The 16,769-nt window shown below is 57.4% G+C and overlaps 1 protein-coding gene across 2 annotated transcripts in view; it reads left to right on the top strand.

Annotated features, from left to right (window-relative positions):
* The window catches only part of SOGA1 (suppressor of glucose, autophagy associated 1), a 29,025-nt gene extending 14,021 nt beyond the window's left edge, over positions 1 to 15,004 (top strand). Inside the window, exons 5-16 of one of the 2 annotated variants that reach the window (XM_009093182.4) lie at positions 902 to 2,119; positions 3,110 to 3,229; positions 3,383 to 3,508; positions 3,839 to 4,069; positions 4,217 to 4,324; positions 4,602 to 4,769; positions 5,776 to 6,027; positions 6,160 to 6,231; positions 6,598 to 6,668; positions 6,910 to 8,350; positions 8,446 to 8,587; positions 9,536 to 15,004. In XM_009093182.4, coding sequence (XP_009091430.4) covers positions 902 to 2,119; positions 3,110 to 3,229; positions 3,383 to 3,508; positions 3,839 to 4,069; positions 4,217 to 4,324; positions 4,602 to 4,769; positions 5,776 to 6,027; positions 6,160 to 6,231; positions 6,598 to 6,668; positions 6,910 to 8,350; positions 8,446 to 8,587; positions 9,536 to 9,564 — 3,978 coding nt within the window. In that variant the 3' untranslated portion in view covers positions 9,565 to 15,004. The remainder of the gene's footprint in view (positions 1 to 901; positions 2,120 to 3,109; positions 3,230 to 3,382; positions 3,509 to 3,838; positions 4,070 to 4,216; positions 4,325 to 4,601; positions 4,770 to 5,775; positions 6,028 to 6,159; positions 6,232 to 6,597; positions 6,669 to 6,909; positions 8,351 to 8,445; positions 8,588 to 9,535) is intronic. The other variant, XM_050982122.1, reaches the window with a different exon arrangement.
* Positions 15,005 to 16,769: the final 1,765 nt, after the last annotated feature.

Raw genomic sequence — 16,769 nt, 5'->3', positions numbered from 1 at the left:
GGGACAGCTTGTTTTTTCCATCCAAGGAAAGGGGAAAGGGGGTGAGTTCAGCCAGGCAGAGGGCTACCAGGGCCAGCAGCCACCCAGCCAAAGGGCTTGGCCACCTCCAGCACTGCCCAGCTGCAGTGGGTGCAGTGAGGTGAGGGTCACAGCCCAGCAGGTCCCCTCCTGGCAGTGACCATGCCACAGCTCAGAGCACTCAAGTGACCCCAGGGCACGGGAAGCTGCGAGCTGGACGTCAGGAAATCCTGGTCCTCCATCCAAAAAGCTCCCAGAGCAGAGAAACGGTCTGTCTGGGCAAACAGCCAAGATCCTAACTGCTAAATAAAAAAAGAACACATGGAGAAACGGTCCTGAGAAGCAGAGGGGCTTGGGAAGGGACTGGTGAGCTGGTGCTGAGGCTTTGCCTGGGTTTTCAGTGCCCTGGCAAGGTGGTGGCAGAAAGGCTGGGGGTTGGGACTTGGAGAGGTTTTCAGCAGCTTCTCTGCCCTGGGATGAGAGTGGGGGGCTGAGCAAGAGAAGCAGAGCCCTGACGAGGGCATTTCAATGCCAGTTTTAGGGAGGAAGCCTTAAAAACCCTGTGGAATCTTGAGATCTTTTCCTTCCTCTCTGCGCTGTTGTGGATCAGGCTGGACTTGGTCCACACATCCCTGGTGGTGGCTCAATATCCTTCTTGGGGCAAGACCCACAGGTCTCCTCATCCAGGGCATCCTGTCCCATCTCCAGGCTCAACCCTGAAAGTCTCCAGGATGGATCTCAAAGCTTTTCCTCCTTCAGGAGCAGAGCCAGCAGCTTCCCTGGGACAACTGGCATGGGAGGGTGGCGTGTCCCCAGAGCTCTCTGGGAATCACCATGGTTCCTGGGAGCATCTTTCTAATACCCACCCCCTTTGGGTCCCCAGGAGGACAGCGCAGATCTGAAGTGCCAGCTGCATTTTGCCAAGGAGGAGTCAGCCCTGATGTGCAAGAAGCTGACCAAGCTGGCCAAGGAGAACGACGGCATGAAGGAGGAGCTGCTGAAGTACAGATCCCTGTACGGGGACCTCGACAGCTCCCTCTCCGTGGAGGAGCTGGCTGACTCTCCCCACTCCCGGGAGGCCGAGCTGAAGGTCCACCTCAAGCTGGTGGAGGAGGAAGCCAACATCCTCAGCCGGAGGATAGTGGAGCTGGAGGTGGAAAACCGCGGGCTGCGGGCGGAGATGGACGACATGAAGGGCCAGGGAGACAGGGAGCTGCCGGGGCAGGACGCGCGGTTCCTGGTGGGCGTCTCCAGCTGCGGGGACACGGGGGACACGGTGGCCGAGCTGCGGCGGCACCTGCAGTTCGTGGAGGAGGAGGCCGAGCTGCTGAGGCGCTCGCTGCTGGAGCTGGAGGACCAGAACAAGCTGCTCCTGAACGAGCTGACCAAGTACAAGTCGGACCACGAGCTGGACGTGACGCTGTCGGAGGACAGCTGCTCGGTGGTCAGTGAGCCCTCGCAGGAGGAGCTGGCCACGGCCAAGGTGCAGATCAGCGAGCTCAGTGGCAAGGTGAAGAAGCTGCAGTACGAGAACAGGGTGCTGCTCTCCAACCTGCAGCGCTGCGACCTGGCCTCCTGCCAGAGCACCCGGCCCATGCTGGAGACCGACGCCGAGGCCGGCGACTCTGCACAGTGCATCCCCACCTCCGGCTGGAGGGATGGCACGGGTGGCAGCGAGGCCGACGAGCAGGACAGGGGGCTGGGCACTGGGAAGGTGCCCGATGGCCCTGCCAAACTGCTCAAGCCCAAGGACCTGGAGACCTTGCTGGGCATCCGGGACCAGGCGACGCTGGTCAGTAAAGCGATCGATGTCTTGATTTCGGATGCCAATGGCTTCACCTCGGGGCTGAAGGCTTGCTTGGACAACGAGTGTGCAGGGGTGCTGCTGGGCGAGGCAGTGGGCAGCGGTGGTGACAGCCCCAGCGATGCCAAGCTGATGAATGTGCTGTTGATGAGGCTGGGCGTGCTCCAGCAGGACCTGGGCTGCTTCGTGAGGAAGGTGGACCACCTCACCGGTGGCTTCAAGGAGCACACGGACTTGTTCCCCTTCTCCAGCCCCAGCAGCCATGATGTCACCAAAGAGCATGCCTCTGACTTCCAGGTACGGCTTCTTCCCACATCCCTCACAGCAGCTGCCGCTTTATTTGCCACCACGTTTCCTCCTGCTTTAATGGAGCAAACCCTGATCCCCACTGTAACCTCCCTCCTGCCTCTCCAGAGCAAAATCCAGACTAACACCTCACTGCATGCCAGTGGCACCGGGGACAAGGTAGGACTCTGCTCCAACAGAGTGTGCCCAGGGCAGGAGGCAGTGGGCATCCTGGCACAGGCTGGTTGTGCCAAGGCTGCCCTGCCCGTGACCAGGGGCTCTCAAGTGCAATCCCACCTTAGCAGGGGCTGATGTTTTGGCTGCTCTCCCTGGCTTAGCCCAACATTGTGTTTCAGAAGCTCTTTGCTTGTTGGGGATGAGCTGAGTGGGAGGAGAGCAGCCTGCAGCCTCTGAAAGCAGCCCCAATTGCAGAGATCCCACTTGCAGGAATCCTCCGTCCCCAGAAGTACCTAGGCAGTGTAATTTGGAGAGCAAAGGCTTCAGGGCAAATCTGCATCCAGGGGAGAACACCTTTGGAGGAGTGCAGAGCAGCTCCTGCCCTGCTGTCTCGCTGTTCTCAGGGGTCCCAGCTCGTGCCAGGGACCAGGGTTGTCAGTGGTGGTTGGGGCTGCAGGCACAAGCCCCTTTCTGGAGCACACTCGCTTGTTCAGAGTCCTATTGTTCTGCATGTGGTCCCCCCAGCCCGAGGTCCCAGTCTCCCCCAGTCACTGCATGGCACCGTAACTGGTGTTTGCACATTTTTTCCCTCTTTCTCTCTTTTTTCCCCTTTCCCTAAACAATCCAGGCCATGTGTCTCCTCATCCTGTGTTTCCTTTTGGTTTCCACATTGTCTCCCGCCATGGTGATGAAGCTCCTTCTCCTCCTCATCCTTTTTGTTGTCTTGTAGTTCTTTACTGTTTCAGAGACCCATTGTTTTGTTTTCTGGTTTTTTTTTCTTCCCGCTCTTTTGGTTTGTTCTCATTAACTTGCCCACGCATGCAGCAGCCTGATTTTAGGGACGCCGACCCTTTCCGCATCCCCCACGCCAAGGACACGGACCCTGCCCATGCCCGGAGCTACAAACCCTGCCGGGCTGAGGAGAACGACTCCTATGCCACCGAGGTATGACACAACCTGGGAGCCATGTCCCCTGAGCCACAGGGCTGTGGGACAGGCTTTTGAGAGCTGGGGGCCAGGGAAGTTGCAGAGCCTGGTCAGGGAGGGACACGGGGAAGTGCAGGCCAGCTTTCCCATCCCCTTCTGGGGCTGTTGCAGATGAAGGAGCTGCAGCTGGTGCTGTCCGAGGCCAACGAGAGCCTGCGGGGGCTGCAGGAGCAGCTCTCACAGGAGAGGCAGCTGAGGAAGGACGAGGTGGACAACTTCTCACAGAAGATCTGCCAGGTGAGTAAGGAACAGCCTCTGCCCCTGGGAGACAGCTGTCCTCAACCCATGGCAGTGCCACCTCCAGCCCCAGCCCTATGACCCACGTCGGGACCTGGGTGTCAGCCGGGAGCACACACAGCATGTCCCATTTTCAAGGCTGAGCTCCTTGCACATGGAGCCGTGCAGGGCTTCCCCCGTAGCCCTGCTGTCCCCAGCATGTTCCCAGAGTGGTGTGCAGCTCCCCCGGATGGGATATGGGGCTGGCACCATGCTCAACCCAGACCCTGGGAGGGAGGCATCACATGGCTGCCACCAGTGCCTGTCCTGGAGCCACTCATCTCTCCACAGCTGAAGGAGGACCACCAGAAAGCACTGCTGCGACGGGAGTTTGAGCTGCAGAGCCTCAACCTGCAGAGGCGGCTGGAGCAGAAGTTCTGGAGCCAGGAAAAGAACCTGCTGGTGCAGGAGTCACAGCAGTTCAGGCAGAGCTTCCTCCTGCTCTTCATGAAGCTCAAGTGGTTCCTCAAGCGCTGGCGCCAGGGCAAGGTGGTGCACAGTGAGGGCGAGGACTTTTTGGAGGTATAGTGGGCTGCCATGGAGGGGAGACCACACTGTTGGCTGTGTCCCTCATGCCTGTCTGTCCTGCCCAGGGCTCTTTGGGTGTCCCCCATCCCTGGCCAGGGCCTGTGGGTCCCCATATCACCCCAGCCATGGTGTCACCCACAGGTGAACAGCATGAAGGAGCTGTACCTGCTGCTGGAAGAGGAGGAGCTAGCCCCGCAGCAACAGGCGGACAACAAGATGTGTGCTGGGGACACCTGGACCCCCAACACGGTGAGCAGGGTCCCCACGAGCCCAGGGGGTGGATCAGAGTAGGATCAGCCCGTGCTGTGGCTGTATGGCTTGGGCTGGTGACTCCTCTCGGGGTGCATGCTTGGGTGGGGATGCTCCTCCCCAGCACATCACCCCTGAGGATGGTCTCCTGCCCTGGTGGCTTCCCCTGTCTCTGGCAGCAGCCTGCAGGGCTGGGATGCAGAGAGGACAGGTCCCACAGAGTCCCACCCTGTTGGGTCCCCTCCTGCTGCCTGTGCTCACCCCTGTTCTCCTGCAGCCCAACGAGTGCATCAAGACTCTGGCAGACATGAAGGTGACCCTGAAGGAGCTGTGCACGGAGCTGCGGGAGGAGCGGCGCGGTGCCAGCGAGCTGCAGCAGCAGTTCACCAAGGCCAAGGCTGCCTGGGAGATGGAGCGTGCTGAGCTCAAGTGCCACATCGCCCAGGTGGGAGCCCCGGGCACCCTGTAGGGTGGCAGAGCTCCCCCATGCCTGCTGGGGGGCTGGGGGCCTGCCTGTGCCCTGTGCCAAGCACTGGGCTGGGAGCAGGGTGGCACTGTGGGAATCTTAATTAGCAGCCACTCAGGCAGGAGAGTTTCCATGGCAACAGGGCTGGCATGGAAATCTGACGGTGGAGCAGCAGAGGATGCTCTTTATTCCTCTGTCTGGGGAGGGTGGGATGGGACAGGGGCTCAGCAGCCCTCCTGAGGACAGGCAACTGAGAGCAGCATCAGAGCCCACCTCTTCCACCCTGAGTCACAGCACAGGATCCCTGCAGATGCTGCAAAAAGGATGCACGGCTGCAGGGAAGGCAGGAGGTGGAGGGAGGGCAGCCTGGGCACTGGGGGAAGCTCCTGCCTGTTGGATGAGCCCCACCAGTCCCTCAGCCCTGTCCTCCCAGCACTGAGAGGTTTCCACTCACGCTGTGCTTGCAGCAGCCCATGGCTGTACATCAGCTCTGTTCCCCAGCACAGGTGCCAGGACTTTCCAGGCAGGATTTCTCCTGGCAGAGCATGAGTCCCCAGTTCCCATATCTCCTCAAAAGTGAGCAGAGCAGCTGTGGTGGCAGCACCCCAGTGGTGCTGCATCCTTGGGGGCTGCTCAGGCAGCACTGCAGGTGATGGTGCCCCTCTCCAGGAGCCATGTCCTGCAGGCAGGAGGACAGCCAGGCAAGCAGGACATTCAGCCGGTGTCCTGCTAGGTGACCATCTGCTGGCCAGCTGGCATGATGTGGCTGCAAGCCAGGGCTGTCCATGGCTTGGCTATGCCATGAGCAAGCCATGTTGTGTGTGTGTGTGTCACGTCCTTGGGGACGTGCTTATTGCCCAGCCTGGCAGCATGGGAGTGGAACTGGCAAGCAAGCAAGATGCCCGCAGCCCTGCCCATTTTCTGGAGATGTCCAGCACCACATTTGAGCCCTGGGTCCCTCACAGCCACCACCATGTCCCCACAGCTGGAGTCAAAGGCAGGCAAAGGGATTGCAGACCGTGCACTGCCAGACTGGAAGGTGGCACTGAAGAGGGAGCGTGAGGAGCACCAGCATCTCCTGGCCGAGTCCTACAGCGCTGTCATGGACCTCACCAAGCAGCTGCAGATCAGCGAGAAGAACTGGAACCAGGAGAAGGTGGAGCTGCTGGCTCGCTTCAAGGAGGAGCAGCAGCAGGCAGAACAGCAAGCAAAGGATCTGCAGAACAAACTCAACCAGGTATGATGTCCCCCATCCTGCACGTGTCCTCCAGCCTCTGCTGCTTGCCCTGAGAATGTTTCATGCTTTTGCTTGCCCAGAGAGGGTCATGTTGCACCTTAACTCATGCTGAGTGACCGATACATTTTCCAGTTGCAGAAAGGATCCAATCCATGGGCATTGAAGCATTCTGAAATGGAGAAGCACGGCAGCAACTGGAAAGAGGTAAATAAGAGAGGGTGTAGTGCTCTCAGGATGCTCTTAGGGCCCAGGTCTGTGCTAAGGGTTAGGTGGGAGGATGTGTGAACCCCAATTAACACCCTCTTAAACAGCAAATGAGGCTGCAAGGGAGAGGACCAGGAGAGTAAGAGCATGAAGGGCATGGCTGACCCCCCAAGAGCTTCTTTTTATAAAAAGCTGATTTTAAACAGAAAATATGGTTGCAGCAAGTCCCATGCAGTCCTGGGACTGCTGTGCCTCAGTGTTTGGGGAAGCTGGTGGTGCTGGAGGGATGCAGCCCCTGAGCTCCAACCCATCTCTGCTCTGGTCCTGTGCTTGCTGATCCTGGAGCTTTCTCCTGTGCCCTCCTAGGCTCTCAATGAGAAAATCACAGACAAGGAGACAATCTCTGAAGCAGAAGCCAAGGGAACCAACCTCAAAAGGTGAGTGTGCTGGTGCCTCCATAGTCCCTGGAACATAGAGGGGCCCCCTGGGCTTGACATCTCTGAGAGTCACAGGGAGATGTAACCCTGTTCCAGGGTAGTCCTGGAAGCAAAGGGCTCCCTGTGAGGAGCAGGTCTGGGTTCCCAGGAAGGTCCCATTGGGGTGGGAACAGAGTGCCTCAGGTATTCCCCAATCCCCTGCCCTGCCCCCTTTTGATCCCTATTCTCTCTCCTCCCACAGGACCAAGTCTGTTTCCTCCATGTCAGAGTTTGAAAGCTTGCTCGACTGTTCTCCCTACCTCTCTGGAAAGACCGTGCCAGGGCTGGGTGACCATGCCCGGTGCAAAAAGTCATCCTCAACCACCCAGATGCTGCCCAACGGGATCCGGGACAGCACCAGCCTCCCTCCCTCCAACTGTACATATGTGAATATCGAACAACCTGCCCCTGACAGCCTGGCCAAGGAGAAGCTGGGCATCTCCTCCTGGGACTACTCACGAGCAAGTAACCTCTCCGGGCACGACCCAGCTCAGAAACAAATCCAGAGGAGCTACACGGCACCCGACAAGACAGGGATCCGCATCTACTACAGCCCGCCGGTGGTGCGGCGGCTGGAGGCGCCTCTGGTGCACAACAAGGAGGGCAAGATCATGATCGAGCCTGGATTCTTGTTCACCATGGCCAAGCCCAAGGAGCCAGAGGAGTCGGCCAGCGCCGAGGGCACCTACAGCCAGTGGCTGTGCAACTTCTCCAAGCAGCAGCAGGAGCTGCTGGACAGTGGCGCAGGGGAGAGCGCGGTGCCGCCGGTGCCGCGCTTCCCCCCCTCGCTGCACGACCTGGAGATCTCCGGCAACATGAGCGACGACATGAAGGAGATCACCAACTGCGTGCGCCAGGCCATCCGCTCCAGCTCGCTCGAGAGGAAGGTGAAAAGCACCTCCAGCCAGACAGTGGGGCTGGCCCACGTGGGCACACAGACCATCCAGACGGTGAGCGTGGGCCTCCAGACCGACCTGCCTCGTGGTGCCGGCATGCATGGCAAGAGCTGGTCCCCGCGCAGCTCCTCCCTCGTGTCCGTGCGCAGCAAGCAGATCTCCTCCTCCCTGGATAAGGTCCACTCCAGGATCGAGCGGCCATGCTGCTCTCCAAAATACGGCTCTCCAAAGCTCCAGAGGAGGTCTTCCTCCAAGCTGGACGCCTCCAAGGACAGGAGCCTGTGGAACTTGCACCAGAGCAAGCAGAATGGCTCTGCCTGGGCCCGCTCCACCACCACCCGCGACAGCCCCGTCCTCAGCAACATCAACGATGGCCTGTCCAGCCTGTTCAGCGTGGTGGAGCACGCGGGCAGCACCGAGTCCATCTGGAAGCCGGGCTGCGCTGACAGCAGCCGGGCCAAGCCCGAAGCACCCAAGTATGGCCTCGTGCAGGAGTTCTTCAGGAACGTCTGCGGGCGGGCGCAGAGCCCCACTGCCCCCCAGGAGAAGAAGGAGGCCACTGGGGAGGAGAGCAAGAGAGCCGAGCACCCCAGCCCCGCCACCCACCACGAAAACATGTCCCGTGTCTTGAACAAGAAGGTCCTCAAGCAGGGCAGCTGCGAGGACCCCAAGCCCTCGTCCCCTGGCCAGGGCAGTAAGGACGCAGCCCTGCGGGACCCTGACCTCATCTCGGCTATAGCCAGCGAGGTAACGAGGCACAGAGCCCCCCGGGGTGTCCCGCCATGGCGGGGGACAGGGTGCCTGACCCCTCTAACTCCGCTGTGCCATGTCTATCTTTGCAGGACACGGCGTGTGACTGCAGCTCCCAGTCCCTCACCTCCTGCTTTGCCCGGCCGTCCCGCTCCGCGGTCCGCCACTCCCCCTCCAAGTGCAAACTGCACCCCACGGAGCCCCCCAGGGCGGAGGAGAAGCCGGGGGCCTCGAGTGAGTGAGGACGGGGGGCCGGGGGACGCAGCGTGCCTGCCATCCACTGTCCTGCCGGAAGAGCGCCCGCGCTGAGCCCGCGGGGGCCCCTCTCGGAGGCGGCGCGGGCTCATCTGTCTCCTAAACGTCCCCTCGGCCCCGGGGACGCTTACGAAGCAGATGCGGAGCCAGAGGCTGCCGGTAGCCCCGGGGTGCGAGGACACCCTGGCAGGGTGGCTGCATCACCTCCTGCCTGCGCAGAGACGGCACCGGGGGTTCCTGGCGGTGCCACCGCGCCGGGAGTGTCAGCTGAGAGCCTGCTATGCCGAGGGCTGAGAAAGGGAGAGCAGCCAGGGGAGGCTGCTGGTATCGATAGGGAGGGCTGGGCCGCTGTAGGGAAGCACCGGCCGAGGGGTGATGCTGCACCCACCCTGCAGATGGAGGGTGCTGGCTCCGGCTGCTGCCGGCGCTGCCTGGGCTCCAGCATCCTGCCGGCATCCCGGGCCGATTGCCCGATTGCCGAGCGGTTGCATCAGCCGCGGGCTGAGTGTGCTTCCCCGGCAGGAAGGAGGAGGGAGGCTCCCTGTGGTCACCCGGGCTGGGCTGGCTGGGGGCCTTCCTCGGCCACCCTTCTGCTCTTGGGGCGCTCCTGAGGCCCTTGGCTGCTGGGAGGGATCCGGGTGGTCCCCGGGCTCCTCCAGCTGCAGAGCTGGGATTGCTGGGTGCACAGCGTGGGGAGAGGTGGCCTGTGCCTCTGTGTGTGTGTGTGCACATCCCCTGCTCCCAAGGGGTTGTGGTGCCCCTGCCTTGCACCCACCTCCCTGCTTGGGGCCACTTGTAGTTATTTCTTCTGCAAGTGCTGAATATACATATTTCTCTTTTTCTTTTTTTTTTTTATTTTCCTCTTTTTTTTTTTTTTTTTTTTTTTTTTTTGTTTCTCCACTTCTGGCCCTGCCCAACTCCGGACAGCCTGCAATGTAAAACCAAGTGCATTTTAAAAATACCGAAATGAGCTACTTTGGAGAGGCACCAATTGGATTAAGAGATTGTGGTTTGGGAGGCTGCAGCGTGGCCCGTGGTCTGCGCCACTCATCCCTCTGTCACCACCAGAAAAAGCCTTACCCAGGGAGGCAGGGGGCAGCAAGCACAGCCCCCACAGCACTGCAGAGCTCCTGGGGCTGGGGGACTGCGACCCAGTTCCACACAGAGCAGCCTTGGTGCCCCTGTGCAGCTCCGGGAGAGAACAGAGATTTCTGAGGCAGCTGCCTGACCTATTTTCCAGCTGCCTGCCAGGGGCCAGGCAGGGATTCACCCAGATGGAGCTGCCTGCAGGTGCCTGGGGCTCAACGCAATGCTCTGGGACTGTGTGCCTTGTTCTGGGGGCTCTGTGCATGGCTCCAAGGGCTCTGCATTGGGCTCTGCATTGCTCCAGGGTCTCCATCCACTGCTCCGAGGGCTCTGCATTGCTCTGGGGCTCTATACAGTGCTTCAGGGGCTCCGTACACTGTTCCACAGGCTCTGTGCATTGCTCCAGGAGCTCTGTACATCACTCCAAGGGCTCTGTGCATTGCTCTGGAGCTCTGTACGCTGCTTCCAGGGCCTCTGCACATTGTCATCCCGCAGTTTCTCTTAAGAACTGCTGGTGCTGCCGAGGCTGCTGCCCTCTCCTGTCCGGCCGCTCACTGCCCGCAGCAGCTGCTGCATCACTGCCACGTTGCAGCCTCCGTCAGCATCTCCGCGACAGCCGCTCACTGCCGGTGTCCCCGGACACACCAGCATCAGCCAGGGCCCAGCAGGCCCACTACCCATGGCCTTTTGCTCCTGCAGCACCCGGCCAGCCCCCGGGGGACCCTCATCACCCAGCTGGGTGCTGCCCACCCTCACCAGCAGCCAGGGCCAGGCTGTGTCCCTGCCTGCCACGGAGGAGTTGGGTCCAGCACTGCCACGGGCAATGTCCTGCTGTACATAGATATTTTCGGGGTGGTTTTTAGCATTTTCATGGATAATTGGGGTTTTGGTTTGGTTTGGTTTTTTTAAAAGACTCTCTACTTTTTGGAATGTGGTTTCTCATTTTTAAAACTGCCTTTTAATTATTTGTAATATTGGTCAGTTCTGTCTTACTCTGTAAATAGCGGTGCTGGGCATTTCCCAGGGGGGCTGAGATGAGGCCGGCAAGGAATTTGTGGGGAAAATTTGCTTAAGGTGTGGAGGTGGCTGATTCTGCTTCAGCCCCTCCATGAATTCTGCCCCTGTCCGCATGCCAGTACCCAGCCTGGGGTGAAACCTGAGGTGTTTTGGGTAAAGCCGTTTGCCCCTGTCCTGTCCTCCTGCTTCCTCTCACCAGCCCATGCCAAGGTCGCATGAAGGGCACCTCCTGCTCTGATGACAGGCTCTCTGCCCACCCCATTCTGCACCCCTGTTTCATGCCTGCTTGTTGTGTGATGAATAAAGGCCCTGCAACCCCTCACCCCCACCCTTGGTGCTGCCTTCCCGTGCTGTGGTGGGGGGGCCGTGCTGCCTGTCCTGTCTGGGGCAGTGCTGCTGCAGAGGGAGGTGTGGGGTGACGTGATCCTGTGCCTCTGTTCCTGCCATCCTGCCTGCTGCCCAGCCACACATGGTGTCCCATGCTCTCCTCACCCACCTGTCTGTCCCTGACACCATCCCCATGTGCTGACCCCAACTGTGCCACACCAGCAGAGCTCTTTGTCAGCTCCCGTGGGTCCTCACTGCCAGCACTGTCACCAGGCTGCCCTCAGCTCTGCATTGTCCCTGTGATGCTGGTGTTGTCACAGCTGCCATGTGCCATGCCAGCCTGCCCAGCAGCTCACCCCAGCCTGCACACACACCCACATCCCCCTTCCCCTGCTGCCCATGGCTCCCTGCCCTTGTGCCTGCCCTTCAGTTGGACTCGATGCTCTCAGAGATCATTTCCAACCTTAATGATTCCCTGATCACCTGCTGGTCCCAGCCTCCCCTAAGGTTCGCTCCATGAAACTGTCCCACCCTGACGTCCTCCACCACCCACAAAAACCCACCCTCCTTCTTTTGCTCTTTCATCATCCTTCATGTCCCATCCTCTTCATACCTGCTCTTGTTCCATCCCTCTTTATTGTGCTCTTTCATCAACTCTAACCCAACCCAGCCCTCCTTCTTATGCTACACCCAATTCTTCTTTCCCATGTTCCCACCATACCCCATCCCTCCTGTGTATCTTCTTTTATGTTCCAACCCTTTTTCCACTGCTCCTCTGTTGTTCACTCATCCCTCCTTCCTTGCAGTCTTCTACTGTGTCCCATCCTTCCCTGCCACCCTCCTCCATCACCCACCAGGTCCCATCCTTCTTTTCTGTGCTCATCCATCAGCCACCATGTCCTGTCCCTCCTTCCTGTCCTGTATCCTCCTTTGTGTCCTGTCCTTTCTTGTGCTACACTGTCACTCACCACCTCCAATCCCTCCCTGTTCTCCCCACTCCCTTCACATCCCATCCCTCCTTCCACACTCCTTCCAGTGTCCATCCAGTGTGGGATGTGTCCCATCCCTCCCCGCCATGCTGTGCTCTTCCATTACCCACCACGTCCCCTCCCACCCTCCTGTGCTGCTGCGTCCTACTCTGCATCCTATCCCTCCTTGTTCTCTTCCATCACCCACTACCTCCCACCCCTCCTTCCTGTGCTCCTCCACTGCCCTCCGTATCCCACCCTCCAGTCTTCCTGCCACACTTTGATCGCATTCCTCTAACCTGCTCCTTCATTCACCACATCCTGTTCCATACCTTCATTCACCAGCACCTTCTTGTGTTTTCTCCTTCTTCACCTTCACCCTGTCTCATCCATCCTTGCCTTGCTTTGCCTCCAGCTTTTCCTTTCATATTCATGTCAACATCTCACCATCTTTTTCAGCTCCCACCACTGTCCTCTACAACTTACCATCAGTTTATCCCTGCTTATTCTCCATTAGCTCCCACCTTCACCCCAACTTCATCCACTCTTCTTCTCCACATCTTTCTTCATCCTCTTCTCTATTCCTATCTCCTCTCTCAACCTTTTTCACTTCCCCATCCCAAAATCCAGTCTCACCTCCCACTCTTTCACCATCCTTTCAACTGCTAATGTCACCCAATTTTACCTTCTCCACCTCCACATTTCCAATCCTTGTGCTTATCCTTTTCCCATTTCCTCATTTTCCTCCACTCCCTCCAGTCTTTGTCTTCTTCTGTCCCTTTAGTGTCTCTCGTTCCTCCTGTCATCCAGGTCCATCTCCCAGTATTTCCTCATCCCTCCTCCTCTTCTCCATCTCCCCTCCATCTTTTCCTCCACCACCTGCCATCTAATCTCTCTTTGTTTTCCTCTTTGATTTTGTCCACCTTCTTCATCCTCCACTTCCCACTGTCCTCCATCCTTCCCCATGCCCCACACCACCCACTATTTGCCTGTCCTTCCTCAATGTCCACTTCCTTCTATCTGTCTGGTCTCTTCATCCTCCCCAACCTTACATTTCATATTCATTGTCCCTTCCACCATATTCCATCTCCTCCACCCTCCATCTCAAAACTTCTTCCTCCACCTCAGTTCTTCTTGTGACCCTTCACTTCCGATTGTTCCCCATACTTTTTCCTGCAGTTTCACCTCTTCCCTGTCCCTCTCACACATGGCCTCTGGCTATCTCACCATCCTCTGTCATCTGCCTCCCACAGTGTCCCTGTTTCTCCTTATGCTCCTCCACTTTTCCCCACCTTCCTATCCCTCTTTATCCTCTAAGTGTCCACAACCTCACAGATTTCTCTCTCCACCCCTCCCTGACCTCCAGCCATCCTTCCTTACCTCACAGCTCCCTCTCTGGCCTTACATTCTCCTTCATCTCTTACCTCTGTCCTGACTTCCAATCTTCTCCCAGCCTGACTTCTCCCATTCCTCTCTGCACTCTTTTACTCCCAGCACATCTGACTCCAGCTACAATTTTCTGCTTCTCTTCCCACTTCTCCTGCCTTATATCCCATTCCTTACCAACCCGGGAAAGCCACTACCAGCTCAGCCACCCCTGATACACACAGGAAGGACCCTTCCTGACATCAGAAAACACTTCTCCCTAGGGCTAGTGCAGTTGGAATTGGTCATGGGGGAAAAGGGGATGACCTCTGCCCTTGGAAGGTTTCAGTAACCAGATAAAGGTTTCAGCCAGATAAAGTCAGCAATGTCCCAGTCTAACATTAGCAATAACTGATGCGGAACATGCAGCTTGACTAGATTCCCCCAGGATCACTTCCAGCAGTGAAGGATTTCCAAGAGGGGTGAGAAAGGCCAGGAATGGCTTTGAATGCATTGCCTGGGATGCTGTAGGACATGAAGAATGATCCCTGCCACTTGCAGCTGCTCCATGGTGCTCAAGCAGACCCACCACACACTGCTCCAGCAGGACCATCCCATGCTCCACAAGGACCATCCCACCATGCTCAAGCAGGGCCATCCCATGCTGCCTGAGCCGGACCATCCCATGCTAATTGAGCAGGACCATTCCATGCTGTTCCAGCAGGACCATCCCATGCTGATTGAGCAGGACCGTCCCGCCCTGCTTGATCAGCAGCACCCCATACTACTCAAGCAGGACCTCTCCAGGCTGCTTGGCCAGGATCATCCTATGTAGCTGGAGCAGAACCTTCCCATGTTGCCCATGCAGGACCACCCCATGTCACTTGAGCAGGACCACTCCAGGCTGTTTAAGCAGGACTATTCCAAGGCTGCTTGAGTACCGTGGACCAAACCAAAGAGGCTTCCTGAAAAAGCCGCCAGCTCCCAGGCCAGTGAGTGATCCCTGAGATGTCCCCTCAGACCCAAGAGCCAGGGATCTTTCATCATCCTTGTTTTCTGCCCATTGGGCTGGGCCCTGCAGGGCCATCCCCTTCCAACAGCCTTACAGCTGCAGTAGGGCACCAGGCTGCTGGCAGTGCTGCCTAGGGGAGGACAGGTCTCCTCTCCATTCCAAGGGAGCTCCAAACCCTGCAGGATCTGCACGCAGGGCCTTCTCAGAGCATCCCATGTCACTCACGCACAAGGGCCAGCCAGCCTCACTTCCCTGAAGACTCTGCCTTGCCATGCTGGAGGCTCCCAGCCATCTCATGGAGGGGAGGATGCCCTTTCCTAGGGGATGTCCCACTGCAGGGACACAGCACCCAGTGTCTTTATAGGGTGGGTGTAACATTTGTAAAGCATTCCTGCCTATATGCCTTCCTGGCTGGGAAATCTGGGGGAGGGTGGAGGGAATTTGCTACCTGTATTAGGAACTAGCTGAACTTACGTGTCTCCCCAAGCTGGATTTCTTATTCCAAATGTTCAAACTGTTGTATATTGTACTGGGATTTTTACATTGAATTATTGTAGAAAACAAAAATTTAAACCGAGTCTGTTAAAAAATAAACATTAAAAATCTCTATGAAAAAATGAATGTGAGCTTGTCTCCAAGTCCTCTCCTTACAAACGTGCCAGAGCAGGGATGTGTCTCCAGTGGTGGCTTTCCAGCGTGAGACCACACCACCCTCTGGTGTCAGCACCGACCTCAGCTCCGTGCTGGCCCTACTCCAGCTGTGTCCCTTTGCTCCCAGCTCTGCCTGGCTGCCAGCACACCTTAAATCCTGCTCAGTCAAAGCAGATCCCATCCTGCTCCCAGCACATGGTGTGGCACGGGATGTGGCCAAGCCAGAGGGAAGCCAAGCAAGAGCAGGGCTGCTTTGGTGGGTGCTGGCATCACCCTCCCAGCCCCACTGGGGCTGATTCCCAGTCTGCCAGAGTGTGGGATGTGCTCCTGTGTCCACACAGCCTCACCCTGGGCATGACCAGAGCTCCACCTATCCCTCCCTGCTCAATATAACAGGGACAAAAGAAGGCAGCCACGTTTATGGCAGTGAAAGGACGCTCTGAAACCTGGGTACAGCTCACACAGGGAAGCTGTTTATTAAACCCCAGTTTCCTTGCTGTGCTGCTGATGAAGGCACTGCCTCTCCCGAGGCAGTTTCCCTTCCTCTGCAGCCCAGGCTTCCAACAAATCTCTTACCGACCAGGCACCCTCTCCCAGAATGAAAATAGCACCAGCTGGCAGAGCCCAAGTAAACAAATGAGCCACTGTGAGAGGAAAGAGCATCTTTATAAGTTAATTGGCCCCACTAAGAGTCAGACAGACATTTTCATGTGGATAGATTGCTCAAGAAGCTCAGGCAAACAGCACTAACATGTCTCCTGGGTTTGATTTATAAGCCTGATTGCATTACTAGCTCATCTCCATATAGAATGATTATGAATATATTGTCTGTACTCGGCAGAGGGCTAAATTACCAGGCTCTGATATTCATCAGCTTCTCCTTGAAGCTTAAAACCACCTCAAATTCAGAACCCTCTCTCCCAGTGACAGCAGGGGTAGAAAGGAAACAGCTCAGGGTTGATCCTTGTTTTCAGCACAACCTGGGCTGTTTTAACACCCTGATTAAGGGGCGGCTGGAGGGAGGGAGCAGCTTGAGCCAAAGGCCTGAAGAGCAGGAAAGTGCCAGAACCCAGAGCCAAGTGTATTGGTATTGAGCAGTTACATTTACAAACAAAGGAGCTGATAACTCCCAGCAGGACTGAAGGGCTCTTATCACGGTGCTGATTAAAATTTCCTCTGCAGCCAGCGACAAGGGGGAGTGTCCTCAGTGGGGAGACAGAACAACCCGGCGTTTAACCCTGCTGCTGCTGAGTGCTGATTCATGCAGTACAAGTGAAGGGCTGCACAGCCTGGCCATGTGCTGAAAATTAGCCCAGAAAGCCCCAGCAGGAAAATCCATAGCCTGGTCACATCCTCTCACTCTATCTCCTGTGCTTCCCACTCCATCTCACCCCTGCTCTGAAGGTCCCAGGAGTTTTTGCTGGTGTCACTTGTGATTCCTTCCAGATCCTTTGGTCTTTTGTTCTGCCCTTTGATTCTTTTCCCTTGCCTGTGGTTAAAGAAATCTTTCGCTTTCCACTTTGGGAAATTCTGATAAAGACTCCCAGTACCTCTGGCAGGCCATGCAAGGGACAAACTTGTTGTGATAAGTTCACCAAGAGTAAGATCTATGATAAAAAGATGCCTTCTCTGATTAGCATCACTGACAGGTGTTACACCAAGCTGCTGAATCTGCCTCACAAGGCCCTGGTCCAGGCTGCCCTGCCCAGGAGATGCTCTGGGAGGAATGGACAGG

Source organism: Serinus canaria, chromosome 20 (assembly GCF_022539315.1).
Source record: "Serinus canaria isolate serCan28SL12 chromosome 20, serCan2020, whole genome shotgun sequence".
In the NCBI taxonomy this organism is placed as follows: Eukaryota; Metazoa; Chordata; class Aves; order Passeriformes; family Fringillidae; genus Serinus; species Serinus canaria.
This window is presented reverse-complemented; position numbering and strand designations above follow the sequence as displayed.